Raw genomic sequence first — 14003 nt, 5'->3', positions numbered from 1 at the left:
GTCGGAGGCGCCGTGTCACACCGCGAGGGACAACGTGCCGCACGAACCAGCATGCTGCACGACCAGCACACACTTGCCCCCCTTCAAGATGTTTATGAAAATTAAACGAGCCGAAGGCGAGCCAGGAGGTTCCCTCGCGCCGGAGGCGCCGTGTCACACCGCGACGAACAATGCGCCGCACGAACCAGCACGCTGCACGACCAACACACACTTCGACCTATGCCCCCCCTTCAAGATGTTTATGAAAATTAAACGAGCCGAAGGCGAGCAGGAGGTTCCCTCGCGCCGGAGGCGCTTTTCTTCAATTTAGTAAAGTTATACACCCGTGCCTCTCCTAGTGTTCACCTGTGCCTATAAAGAAGTCACACGATTGAACAATTCTGAAGACTGCCGGTTTACATTAAAAGGTTGCTTTTTTTCGTTACTTGAAAGGTCACATTTGATAGTGTTGGTAGTCACCGCCTGTAACTACCCCATAAATCTCCATTACCCGGAAATATAATGGGAACAAAAAGGGAAACGAAAAAGGGAAACAGGGAACCAAGCGCGCGAACTGGTATTTTTTTTGTGTTTTCGCGCGGAAAGGGAAAACGGAAAAATGTGGTAGTATGAGGGTCAAATTTCAAAACGCACGAAACCACGAACCAAAAATGGAAAACAGGGAACCAACTGTGCCACCTGGTTTTCCCTGGTGGGAGCGCTTCGCGCGCGACACTTGTCATGCGCGGGGCGCTCCCGAACCGCTCGTTGCTCCCACAAATAAGCATTTGGTTTATTTCTTGCATCGTACGAGGCCTCAGGCGAGACTAGTCCATTGTACAAGGCCCGTCGGCCCTTCGGCCCGGTTTGATACCTTCTCCTGGCACTGGGTTTGCTTACGGACAGGTCTGCTGCTAATAATCCCCATCGGAGTAGGGGAACTCCCGGAGAAGGTAGGGGTTGTTCATCAGTTCATCGCGTCGCCGAGCAGGACCGCCTGAATCCCCCTCCTCGTCTTCCTCGGCCTTCCCAGCTGCTCCGATGGCGGCCTCCGAGGCTGAGCAGAAAGGTTTGCGACTCCCGCCCATGGGTTCCATCGTCTCCTGCGCTGCTCCTTTCCCCACATGCTTAATTTATCTTTGTTCGCGTGGGATCTTGCAGTCGTGGTGCACGTCCGCTCGGCCGGCAACGCGCCGATACTGAAGCAAGACAAGTTCAAGGTGCGGCTCTCGTCCCCCCCTCCCCCCCTCCCTTCTTTTCTTTTGATCTTGATCCTGCCTGCAAACAGCCTCTGCCTAGTGGAATCGAGGTTTCGGTTCTACACGGATCTTGGGGTTTTTTCCGCTGAATTTTTTCAGCGAATTCAGATAAGCTGATGAAATTTTTTCTAGTGGTAGGCTAGTAGCCGCCGGATGTTTAGGTACTATTTCCGGACAATTGAACCGAGCATATTGTTCACCCCTTGAGTGCTTATGGTTCCTTGTAGTAGCAATTTGGTCTGCTTGCTGGTTGTGAAAATACTGTATTTGGTGAACCGAATGCCGCAAGTTGGAAACCTTGCTAGGACCTGCTCTTGGTTATAACCAACTAGAAGAGCAACTTTAGCAGGAAATTGAGTACTTTGCCTGTTCCTATGGCTCATAGATACTATATGAACATTGCAGAGGATCTAATGTTAACCTAGCCTTAGTTACAGCAGTACCGGGGATACATTTAGTAGGCTTATAGTGGCTACTTCAATTGGTATACCACTACAATTTGTTGACTTTATTTACTGAAATCCTGCTATTATTTGTGTTTGTCCTTGAAATTTGATTATGAACTGTTTACCTTGTGTTGCACACCATGAATTCCATTAATCTGTCGCTTGTGTATCTGTGTCTACTTCTAGATTTCAGGACGAGATAAATTCTTGAGGGTTATTGAATTTCTTCGTCGACAACTTCATCAGGATACACTGGTAGGAATATATAGTCGTGAATTTGATGCAAATTTAATCCATGACACCCTTTCACTGACAGTTTTCTATGTTGCCCACAGTTTGTCTATGTCAACAGTTCGTTTTCTCCAAGCCCAGACGAGCTGATAATTGACTTGTATAATGTAAGATTCTGGATGCTATCTACTTATTAACATATTTTATTACATCTCCATCCTTTAATGATTAATGTGTACACTCATGTGTGATGTGTGTTTATGTCATCAATTAGCACCTGAATAATTCCTTTCTTGGGAAGTCATTTATTTATTATCACCCCGAAGATTGTGTTATGACCAGCATATTAGGGGCTTAGCCCAATTAGTTGTGGCCCAGTCTATCTTATCGTTATTAGGGGCTTGGCCCAATTATCTTATTAGGAGGATTATGTAAACTCGTGTAAGGATCCGTTTTGGAATTAAGCAAGAAGCAATCATATTTGCTCGGCTTCCTTAGGGAGCCGGGAGACCTAACCCTAGCCTCCTCCCCTGCGCCATCTCCCTCTCAGCCGCCGCCTTCTCCCGGGCAACTACGGCGCCGACGCGCCGCCGCCGGCGCCCATCTCCTCGCCAACCAGCCTCCCACCCCTACAACCTACGGTTCAGGCCAGGTAGGGACCAAGCTCCTACCAGTTTGGTATCAGCTAGCGTCGTGTCGATCATGACTTTACCGCCACCCAGCCCATCTCTCCCGCTGCCGGTAACCTGGTCGCCTCCGGCGACCACCACGATCGTCGCCCCGCTCCTGCCCGCGCCGGGATCCTCCGTCGAGCCCGCCCTCGCCGTCCTCACCCCGGAGGAGGTGTCCGGGGTGCTGCGGGACCTAACCCAGGCGGTCCAGGAGATCCGCCTGTTCTTGGCCGGGTCCTACGGGCCGCACCCGGCTGCGCCGCTCATTGCCGTCCCCGCGCCACCGTGGCTGCCGTGGCAGCCGCCGCACCAGGCGGCCTCCGCCGCGCTCGCCGGGCCGCTGCAGCTGCCATCCATTGCCACCACCGCCCAACCCTGGCTGCAGTGGTAGCCGCCGCTCCTGGCGGCCTCTGCCGCGCCCGGCGCTCCGCTGCCGCTGCCCGGCGCGACACCGCAGCAGCCACCGTCGGTCAGCTCCGGCCCCGCATCGACCGCGCCGGTGGGAGTCCCGATCCACCTGGTCCGGTTCCCGCCCTCGCCGTCCCCGCTGCCGGCTTGGTTGATCGAGTCGTCGTCTCAGTCGGTCTACACGATGGCCTCGGGACCGCCGCACGTGCCGTCACAGCAGGCACAGTATGGTGGGTCCTCCAGTTCCGTGGGTCCCTACGTCGGCCTCGACGCGATGCAGTTCCACGGGGGGCCCCCTGTGATCACCGACCCGGCGCCGCTGCTCCGCACCGCCGAGCCGTACCCCCACGGCAGTCATACCCAGACGGCGCCGTACCCATAGTTAAAAAAGGCGCGCCTAAGTGAGCGCTTAATCACACCTAGGCTCTAGGCGTTGGCAAAACGCATTGTGCATAACTGTGCTTAGTCTGCGCATAAGCATGCGCTTTGGTCAGTAAAGCGCAAGACGGTGGCAAAACGCACAATTAGCGCCTAGCGCTTTTTTGAACTATGGCCGTACCCCCACGGCAGTCATACCCAGACGGCGCCGCGCTTCGCCAAGCTCGCCTTCGCCACCTACGACGGCACCGAGGACCCCCTCAACTGGCTTAATCAGTGTGACCAGTTCTTCTTGGGGCAACGCACGCTCGCGTCGGACCGCACCTGGCTCGCTTCATATCACCTCTGAGGCGCCGCACAGACTTGGTATTACGCTCTCGAGCAGGACGAGGTCGGCATGCCTCCATGGGAGCGTTTTCACAAGGCCGCCGATACGCGGGAGCCGGCTGGCGGAGTTGGGCCATCTCTCCTTCACCTCTACGGTGCAGGACTTCACCGACCGCTTTCAAGCCCTGGCGTGCCACGTGTCCGGCATGACGGCTCGCCAGCGGGCTGAGCTCTTCGTCGGCGGTCTGCCGGATCATATCCGCGTGGACGTGGAGCTGCGGGGACCCCAGGACCTCCAGACGGCCATGTACTACGCCCGCGCGTTCGAGCGCCGCGCGGTGGCCATCCAGGAGGCGTCACCGTCCCGGGCTGCTGGGCCACCACCCTGGCCGGACGTTCCCGCGCAGGGTCAGCCTGCTTAGGCTTCTGCGGCACCCCTCGCCGCGATTGCGCGTGCCCGTTCCTCCGGCTCACCCGGCCGAGCAACTCGAGCGTCGCCGCCAAGGGTTGTGCTTCAACTGCGACGAGCCCTACGTGTCCGGCCACGTCTGCCCGCGACTCTTCTACCTCGAGGCTGCGGACTACATTGAGGAGGCCGCCGCCGCGGGGCTCGGCGACCTGCCCGCCCCAGCTGCCGCGGAGGTGTTTGGCGACGGTTGATCACCTCGAGGAGTTCCGCAAGCGCTTCCCCGCCTTCCAGCTCGAGGACGAGCTGTTTGTGCAGGCGGGGAGAAATATTATGACCGGCATATTAGGGGCTTAGCCTAGTTAGTTGTGGCCCAGTCTATCTTATCGTTATCAGGGGCTTAGCCCATTTATCTTATTAGGAGGATTATATAAACTCGTGTAAGGATCCGTTTTGGAATTAAGCAAGAAGCAATCATATTTGCTCGGCTTCCTTAGGGAGCCGGGAGACCTAACCCTAGCCTCCCCCCTGCGCCATCTCCCTCTCAGCCGCCGCCTTCTTCCGCGCAACTACGGCGCCGATGTGCCGCCACCGGCGCCCATCTCCTCACCAACCAGCCTCCCACCCCTACAACCTACGGTTCAGGCCAGGTAGGGCCCAAGCTCCTACCAGATTGACACTCTAGGATTTGTCAACCTTTTTATGTGATTGCACCCTTTATCTTAATGATCCACATTCCACTGAGACACAGGTTAATAACTCCTAGAGTGACTATCACTGGATTGGTTAATTGGCGACTAGTTGTATTCTTTCTTAAATCTCTAGTTGGCAAACTTACATAATTACAAAGTCTTGGATCTTTATATCTGCCCAATAATGTATGGTTCGTATGCATATACTACCTTTTCATGGATTCCTTAGTTACCAAGCATCATTTGTTGTTGCCATTGACTTTCTGTTATTTCAGAAGGCATATTAATGAAGAAGAATGCTGATCATGTTCTTATGTTATAACTCTGCAGAATTTTGCAATAGACGGGAAGCTTGTGGTAAACTATGCTTTATCGGCAGCGTGGGGTTAAAAGATTGGATTTGCGGGAAGAATCGAATGGATCGAAAACGCCGTTTGAAATTTGACCGTTTTACTGTGTATAGCTGGAGTTGTAGTTGGTCAGTCAAAGAGGCACTAGCTCTCACATATGTTGATGATGAAAGTAAAGGTTCTTGCGAGACTGCCTTTTCTGGCATTGAACTGTCCAAGTGTTCTCTCTCTCTACAGTATGTTTATTGGTTCTTGATTCATGTCGTGTGTGTGATTGGGCCTAGAGAAACGGGATGGATTTTTACCTAGGAGCAAATTTGGGTTTTTTAATCGTAGATTGGATTTGGTTCAGGGCGGCGGCGGTATTTTTTCTTAAGTCTTCTTATAGTGGTATTTATATTTGCTCTGTCGTGAGTTGTAATTTTTCTTCTCATGACAGAGTACCGAACCACTTTGAAGTTGTACGAAAGAATCGTCTTGCCAATACGTTTTTTTTGGGTCAAATCAATGGCTGGGATTAAGTTCTGAAGATCTTAATAAGGGTTATAATTTGTTTACTAAGGAGTAGGTTAGTATTGAAAAAATGTTTAGGATTATAAAAATCTGACGGTTGTGGTGTAACCAAAAGAAGGTCCATCAAACATGCCGTTTTGATCGTTTTATAGTGTATCTCCTTTTTGTGGTATTGTGTTTTTAATATGTACTGCTCCAAACTAATTTAAGTTCTAGGTTTGTCCTAATTTACAAAGTACATTAACATCTACAACACCAAATTACTTGCATTTGGTGTTTTTTTAAATACATTTTCATTTCATATATAATTGATGTTGTAGATCTTAGCTCATTTTTGTATAGGCTTGGTCAAGTTTTTTTTTTTTTTTGCGGGGCGGCTTGGTCAAGCTTAAAAAGGATTGATTTAGAACAACCCCAAAACTTCAATTAATTTGAAACAAAAGGAGAAATAGGCATACACTTGAAAGAAGATGGATATCCATCTTGTAGATCTTGGGTTTCGGTTGGGTTATCTTACCCGGGTGCCGACGCCACAGGCTAGGGCAGCTGTCACACGCTCACATGTCTCTCTACTTATTCAAATGTTTCGACAGCTTGATTCTATGCTCTTCTTCGTGAGCATTTTTGTTTTTGATGGGAGATGGTAGCTCGGGCTATATTCAGCCGGTTTGGATGACGTTTACGTAATAGGATAGGCAATTAGTTTTTTTATCTTTCTTTTGCCGGCCGGTTGTGGCTTTTATTCTCTGCTCTTTGTGAGCATTTTTGTGGTTCGTTTGTTTAAGACCTTGTGACTTGTATTGAACTTATTTGCTTTCTAATAAAGGTGACCGTATGCATCGTTCTGATGCAGAGGCCGGGGTTGCACTCCTTTTCCAAAAAAACTTATAGTGCTACTATTCACCTCCGTGGTTGCGTATTACCTATGCAAGGATGAACTTGACAACTGTGCAAAAAGGGAATAAATTCTAAAACATCAAGAAAAGAACAAATTCATGAGAAAAAGGGACAAGCCCAACGATGTATGCAGCCCCGTGCAAAAAGGAATAGAAAAACAAGAACTCAAAAGGAAAAATCTACATGAATCTTCGCATAAATTCAAACAGTTATATTAACAAGTCCATATTACTAGTAGACAGAAGAAAATCCATGTAGCATCAATCTCGCAGATCTTGGGTCGCGGCCGGACAAATTTGACCGGATGCGGACGCCCATAGGGGTGTGTGTCACACTCTCCCTCTGTAGAAAAATGGTGAGTGTCACACATTCACACGTCTCTGCTTATTACATTATTGAAATGCTGCGTCAGCACGATTCCCGCATAATAACTATACTTACTGCTACTATCGATGCCCGATCTAGATCTAACCAGCCGAGTTGAAAGAAAATATCTACCATCAGCTCCGTGGAAGTGCCCGTCCCTATATCACACCCCCATCACCCAGTTGGTGAACTCACTCCAGGTCTCCAGCAACCATATCCCTTCTCCTGCCCCGGACTCCTGCAGCATCTGAAGCTCGCCTTCGCCGCGCGTCTGCAGGTAACTACGATGTTTTTCTTGCTTAAGATCTTATCAGAAAAGTTGGGGTGTTGCTGCAGACTGTGTTCTCTCGTGCTCGCGAGCTTTAGGTTTGAGGACCTTATTCTGCATCGTGGTTAGGATGTTTTGGTAGAATCATCCGTATGCTGTCCTGTGTCGCTGTCCTAACCCTCTGTGCTTTCAGCTTGTTATCCCCTCCAAATACTATGTCAACGCCTCGTCGACAGATCTAGCTGCGGTGGGGAACGATAGCAAACGAAAGAAAATTTGTTGCTTGATCTGGAACGAGATAGGCTTGCTCGATCTATGTCACAGTAATGGTGTTCATGTTTTATTATTATTATTGTAAGGTGCCTAGCTTTGTGAGGATCTGAGGCTTTGTTCAGGGATCATTCTTTCAGAGATGGTCAACACCTCATGTTGCTAGATACGCTGACTGTGCTGCCATCGGTGTACACCGAGCTGGGAGTTTCTTTTCTGTTTTCTCCGTTGGCTGTGGCCTTGTGGGGTGGTGAGCTGGGCCTCTGATTAACAGATGAAGAGCCTGTCACGTGGTATACATGCACCCTAGTTAGACTCCGTGGGTTCACATCGAGGCGTATTTGAGTGTATCCAGGTAGTTAGACTCTGTCGGTTCACATCGAGGCGTATTTGAGTGTATCCAGGCCAGCCCCACGGAAACGAGAGTTCTGTTATGGAACCTCTTCTATGTGCAGAACATAGGAGTGATTATTGCATATTTCTGTTATAATACTTGAGTGATTCAGGAGCAGGGTTTAGTAGCCTTATAAACCGTCTATGCTTGCTCTACCTTTGTTTGCAGGGCACTACATGAAGTGACCTAGAACACATGGAAGGGGATACGTTCCAGGAAGAGGTCAAATGCCTCATGGAGGTGAAGCACAAAAACGTCGCACAGTTTCTAGGATATTGTGCCGACACACAAGGGAGAGTGGTTGACTTTGAGGGAAGATTTGTAATGGCAGATGCACGACGTCAGTTCCTCTGTTTTAAGTATCGACGCAAAGGTAAGAACATGTGCTGACATCTTTTTTGGGTCATAATTATTGGTTCCCATCTGGTAACAACAATTACTGTGGTGCCATATACTCCAGCATATGAAACTAAAGTACTTCAACTATCTAGAATACTAACTCCTCTATCTTCTCTTTGTGTATAGATACATACAGTGGAGTTGAATGGAGAGAGCACTATGAAATAATCAAGGAAATTGCAAGGGTTTATGGTACCTTCACCGTAATCATATTGTTCACTTGGACCTAAAACCTGATAATATATTGTTGGATGATAATATGGTACCGAAAATAGCTGACTTTGGTCTCTCAAAGTACTTTCGTGTCGGATTATCATTTCAAAATATTGATGAACATCGTAAGTTGGCTAATCTCTTGAAATCTTGATCTTTCTGTTAGCCATATATGAATCCTATTGCATATTTTAGTATTCATCCATCAATTTTCTTGCAGGGGTTATTTGGCACCAGAATTCTACGGTGGAAAACTCACATTCAAGTCAGACATATACAGTTTGGGTGTTATAATCATAGAGATATTAATATGTCATATGAAATATACCAAAGACTGCTCTGCTTTGAGTATATACCCAAAGGGTATCTTTATGATTATATCACCGGTCACATTCAAGTCAGACATATACAGTTTGGGTGTTATAATCATAGAGATACTAACATGACATATGAGATATACCAAAGATTGCTCTGCTTTGAGTATGTACCTAAAGGGAGTCTTCATGATTATATCACCGGTACGATCACCATACCATCTCTCTTTTTTACCAATAAAACTAGCACATTATCTCATGTAACCGTGCGGGAAATATATTTAATCATTTTCAATCTTTTGAGACACTGTGGTGTAACAACATTTTGTAAGAACATTAACTAGACTATCAGGCTACCTGCAAAAAAAAAAACTAGACTATCAGGCAGATGTGTTGTTTCTACGAGATCTTGTATTGATATGCGTAATTTAAGTTTAGGTCATGAGTTGAACAATCATCCATTTGTAAAGAGCCCACAAATGTACATGACATAGGTTCAACTATTATCATTTGCGACATGTTCATATACAGTCACGATGATCTATACATACATGCAATGTTGGGAAGATCTATCAGCATGTGGTCATTAATTCATTCATTATGAGATGGTCCACCATGGTTGAATGTTTTTTCTTCTCCTTTCAATTTCTTGTTATCTCTATTTTTACCATCATACTAGAAGATTTGGTTCAAGCATCAGAAGCATATAATAAAAGTTACGTATAATGGAAGTTACTTGTTGTGTTGTATCTCTCTACTATTATAAGGACTTCAAGTATCTCAAATACTAAACATACTTTCATCTCCCCCTATTATAGATGCATCTCGTGGACTTGAATGGGGCAAGAGGTACCTAATTGTTAAAGGAATTTGTGAGGGCTTATATTACCTTGAACAAGAAAGCATTATTCACTTAGATCTGAAACCAGCCAATATATTGATGGACAACAATATGTTGCCCAAAATTGCCGACTTTGGTCTCCCAAGATGTAAGATGTTATGATGAAAATCAAAATTGGATCAATGTAGGCCGATTAAGTCTCTCAAAGCTCATCAATGGTGGCTTTGCAGTGGTTTATAAGGTATGCTAACTCTGAACTACTCTTGGTTTGATAGCTGAGTTTATGCTTTATTAGTAGAAAAGTTGAGTTTATTCTAGCAAGGCACGTTGGCTGCAGGGAATTCTTTAAAAGGAGGCAATCGCTGTGAAGAAGCTTTCCAACACGTCTTATATTCATGGTAGTGAATTCTAGTGAGAGGTTGAATGTCTGATGAAGGCCAAGCACAAAAAGTACGGTTTATGAGTTATTTGGCTATGCACATGGGGAAATGGCTTCCTACGAGGGAAAAATTTCCATGGCAGATGTACAACAAAGGTTGCTTTGCTTTGAGTATCTACAGAAAGGAAGTCTTCGTGACTATATCATCGGTAGGATCACAAAGCACATAACATGCTTTCGATGTTCGTTTTCTTTCTTTTGATCATCCACAATCGTAGTAGTACTAGTATATAAGTATATACTCTCGTCAACATCTAGCTAGATTTTAGAGATTACGAACTTTAAGTATCTCACACAATAACCTGTTTAAATATCTTTTCTTCCTTGTGTAGAATGCTTATGGATATGAATGGAGAGAGCGCTATAATATAATCAAAGGAATTTGTGAGGGTTTAAGTTATCTCCACAAGAACCATATTGTCACTTCGACTTAAAACCGACAAATATACTTTATGGAATATAATATGGTTCCTAAAATAACTGACTTTGGTATCTCAAGATGTTTTGATGAAACAAGGACTTGTTATTACTTCAAAAGTGATGGGATTAGTGTAAGCCGGCTAAGCCTCTCGAAAACTCTCAAGCTCTTTTTTTCAGGGTTCACTTTTAAATTATGTATTCATTATCTTCTCATTTCATGCAGGGGATATATTTTACTAAAAGTTCTTTTCAGTGGAATAATCACATTCAAATCAGACATATACAATCTTAGTCTATATATCAATAATTATGGAGATATTGATTATGATGAAGAGGTATTTTGAAGTTGATTATGTATGAATTTATATCACCCTTCAATGATAAAATGTTCAAATACTGATGCCATGCCTTTTACTTATGCATACTTTGGAAGCACACCCAGCAGCCCTAAGCACAAATTAGCTGCAAAAGACACAACAGACTTATTGTAATATAAATCTATAGTTATGCAAAGGGGGTAAAATGAACACATTCTTTAATACAATCTGACACTACTTTATCTCTGTTTCTTTTTAATTTTACCGAACAGTAGAACACAGATTACATGGTGCAGTTTTTACATTTTTGTTATAAATTATTGTTAGTCTGATATTGTAATTTAGTAATTTATGTGGTTTGCACATTAACATCATGTTTATGGGGTTCGTATGCAAAAGTTACACACTTAATTGCTGATTACATAGATGTTGATCCTTTTCATTAACCCACATCTCACTATTGCAATTGAGCAGGTACTCAAAAATTGGAGGAATAGATTGGACAGATCACTGGGAGGCAGACAACTGGAACGAGTATGCTCTGAGTGATGGAGTGCATTGACACCGAGCCAGCGAGGAAACCAAGTCCTTAGCATATGAGCAAGCACCTCAGCCGCCGGAGGGGTCGATGCTCGTCAATGTGGATGCAGCGATCTTCTCCCAATCTGCAAGAGCGGGCTTTGGTCCAGTGATACATAATCACCTGGGAAGGGTGCACAGGCGGTGAACAGAGGCTACTTCGAAAGAGTTCAAATTCCTGAAGTAGCAGAAGCCATGGCACTTCTTCAAGCCTTAACCCTTGCCAATAAATCTGGTATAATGAAGATCATGGTAGCATCTGATTGCCTATCATTGGGTTTAGGTTTTGATAGGTCCCCTACTGGAGCCATAGTCCATGATATTAGAAAATGTGCCACAAAATTTGTATCTTGTACTTTTATCCATGTCAATCGTTCTTGTAGGCACTAGGCAGCACATGTTCTGGTATCCATGTCAATCGATTCTTGTAGGCGGCATATGTTCGGCTAAATCGGCAGAGCATGATGTTTGGTCCTGTTGGCTTAGTGGGTTCCCTGATGTAATCAGGACCATTATATGTAACGAATCAGTTATGAATGAATAAAAGGGTGCAACTGCCCATTACCTTGAAGAAAATGCTACTTCCTGCAAGAGAAAAGAAAGAAAAAGAGAACCTGAGTACAACAACAATCGTGAGGACTTCACAGTACTTGGTAACGATTGAGAAGCGACGAGCAAAGAATACGGCCACTACTACTAGGGTGAACAGCAACTGTGGGAACAGTGTGTCACTATTTTAGAGAACAACCTCTTCGTTTGTTTTATTTCTTCTCAATTGTGTCTCTGCAAAGCCCGTCACAAGGTTCAAACACATACCGGAAGCAGGGACAGAACAGAGAAGCTCCCAATGTGTTGTAGTATTTCCTGCCATTGTTTATTTCACAGCGATCTATCTAATAGTATAATATAATACTACCTCCATTCCAAAATAAATGTCTTAATTTTGTATTAATTTTAGTACAAAGTTGTACTAAAGTTGAGACACTTATTTTGAGATGGAGGAAGTAGTATATATAACAAGTATGTGATGGTTATCCAGAAAAAAAACATGCTAGAAAATCCCGTTAGAAAGGAGAAACGTACATCCATTAATCGATCAGTCATTAAAATATGACTTGGATCTTCTTTAACCTAACAAAACATCATCCAAATTGTTATGTTTAGCAATTATAAGCAATCAATGTTTTAGATGTACTTTATCTTCGGTTCATCTCAGTTCCTCCCTTCCCTTTTCTTCTAGTACTCGATCTGGCCCATTCTGACGGGTGGAAGACTTCCAGATGCGATTATGCAATGCGTGCATTGATAACGGAGGCTTTGTCTTGAAGCCTTGGATCGGACTACGGCAAAGCCATTATATGGGTACTTGGGCTTCGACATGTTTGGGTCACGGCAATCCGGAAGGCCATGGCTTCCCTTACTATGCTTGTTGGTTGGGCCATTTGGAATGAGAGAAACGCTAGAGTTTTTAGGAAGAAATCAACGCCGCCCTTTACATTCTAAAACTAATCCAAGATGAAGCCAAACTTTGGGTCACGGCAGGAGCTACGCACATGAGCATTATCATGCCGCGAGAGTAGTTATTGTTTTCATTTTGCTGACGGACGGGCTATGTTGTGGAGCCACTATTATGTACTCTAAAACTCTCCTTCTTTATTAATGAATGAGGCAAGTCTTTTGCCTCTGTTTCAAAAAAAATAAATTATATCGATACTTCACTGGGATCATACTCTTGGGGCCAATGACCCGTTGTTGGTTGTGTATTATTCACATACACTGATGTGTACTTTGTACTTGAACAAATTGCAAGCTGCGACCGGCAGCACTTTCAACGATGAATGTGCTTCGACCTATGTCCCATTTCAAACATTTTATGAAAATTGACGTGTGCCCGCTATGAACTAGTTCAACGGGTAGCATACACGTGAGATATAGTTTGATAGTAGAATTGATGAAAAAAGGGAAATGAATTTGAAAATAGAAGAAAACTGAAATAAAGATTAAAACCCAAAAAGAAGAAACTGCTAGCTTGGGGTTTGGAGCAGACACCCGCGGACACTGTTCGGAGGATGGGCTCTGGCCTACGGGGGCACACCCTTCGTAGGAGTTAAGTGTCAAATGGGTAGTTAAGTTTTTGATTTTTGACAAAATCATCATGCATAAAATATGATGCACGCTTAGATTTATGTTCACACACAAGAAAAAGAAACAAAAATTTAACCAGGAAGTGAAAAGTAAATAACAAACGAAAACGAAAAGAAAAAAGGGATCAAAAAGCTGAAAAACTGGATCAGAAAACTAGATAAGAAACAGAAAAGGAAAAAAAACAACAGCAGAAAAAGAAGAAGAAATGGGCCGAACCATTCGCAAAGAGTGTAGAATAGGAGAAACCCTCGTTCAGGCCAGTGATTTGTTCTCACAGTCGCAGGGCTCCACCAGTAGCCAGCCCAGGCCCAAGTTTATGCCGCGCGCGCTCTCGTTACGTGGGCTGGCCACCGCCGTTCGATCATCTCATCCGGACCCGATCCAACGGTCAGCTTCATCGAAGCTCAGTCTTCCCCGGGAAGGAGCCCGCGACGCCACCGAGCAACCGCCTCTTCCCCCTTCGACTCCCGTCGCCATTTCC

The 14003-nt window shown here is 45.2% G+C and overlaps 1 protein-coding gene and 1 long non-coding RNA gene across 4 annotated transcripts; both read left to right on the top strand.

Moving 5' to 3' along the window:
* The first annotated feature begins 831 nt into the window (after nucleotides 1-831).
* On the top strand, nucleotides 832-5498 carry LOC119325832 (ubiquitin-like protein ATG12). The gene is made up of 5 exons (XM_037599557.1): nucleotides 832-1048; nucleotides 1141-1199; nucleotides 1871-1939; nucleotides 2020-2082; nucleotides 5128-5498. The coding sequence occupies exons 1-5, from the start codon at nucleotides 1021-1023 to the stop codon at nucleotides 5185-5187; spliced, it is 279 nt and encodes a 92-aa protein (XP_037455454.1). The 5' UTR covers nucleotides 832-1020; the 3' UTR covers nucleotides 5188-5498.
* Nucleotides 5499-7054: 1556 nt separating this feature from the next.
* On the top strand, nucleotides 7055-11953 carry LOC119322767. 3 transcript variants are annotated; one of them, XR_005155843.1, is made up of 9 exons: nucleotides 7055-7200; nucleotides 8024-8228; nucleotides 8381-8592; nucleotides 8688-8985; nucleotides 9600-9863; nucleotides 9960-10210; nucleotides 10394-10612; nucleotides 10705-10816; nucleotides 11273-11953. It is a non-coding gene; the product is annotated as an uncharacterized LOC119322767 (long non-coding RNA). The 3 variants fall into 3 exon arrangements; XR_005155845.1 differs by having other exon boundaries at nucleotides 10705-10835; XR_005155844.1 differs by lacking the exon at nucleotides 10394-10612.
* Nucleotides 11954-14003: the final 2050 nt, after the last annotated feature.

The sequence above is a fragment of the Triticum dicoccoides genome, chromosome 6B (genome assembly GCF_002162155.2).
Source record: "Triticum dicoccoides isolate Atlit2015 ecotype Zavitan chromosome 6B, WEW_v2.0, whole genome shotgun sequence".
In the NCBI taxonomy this organism is placed as follows: domain Eukaryota; kingdom Viridiplantae; phylum Streptophyta; class Magnoliopsida; order Poales; family Poaceae; genus Triticum; species Triticum dicoccoides.
The sequence above is the reverse complement of the archived record's forward strand: the minus strand, read 5'-3'. Positions and strand labels throughout refer to the sequence as shown.

What these genes read in the sequence shown, in the direction of transcription:
- LOC119325832 (XM_037599557.1), top strand. Translation starts at nt 1,021, where the DNA reads ATGGCGGCCTCCGAGGCTGAGCAGAAAG. An exon ending in TGAAGCAAGACAAGTTCAAG is followed by an intron (nt 1,200 to 1,870) that starts GTGCGGCTCTCG and finishes GTCTACTTCTAG; the next exon opens with ATTTCAGGACGAGATAAATT. An exon ending in AACTTCATCAGGATACACTG is followed by an intron (nt 1,940 to 2,019) that starts GTAGGAATATAT and finishes TGTTGCCCACAG; the next exon opens with TTTGTCTATGTCAACAGTTC.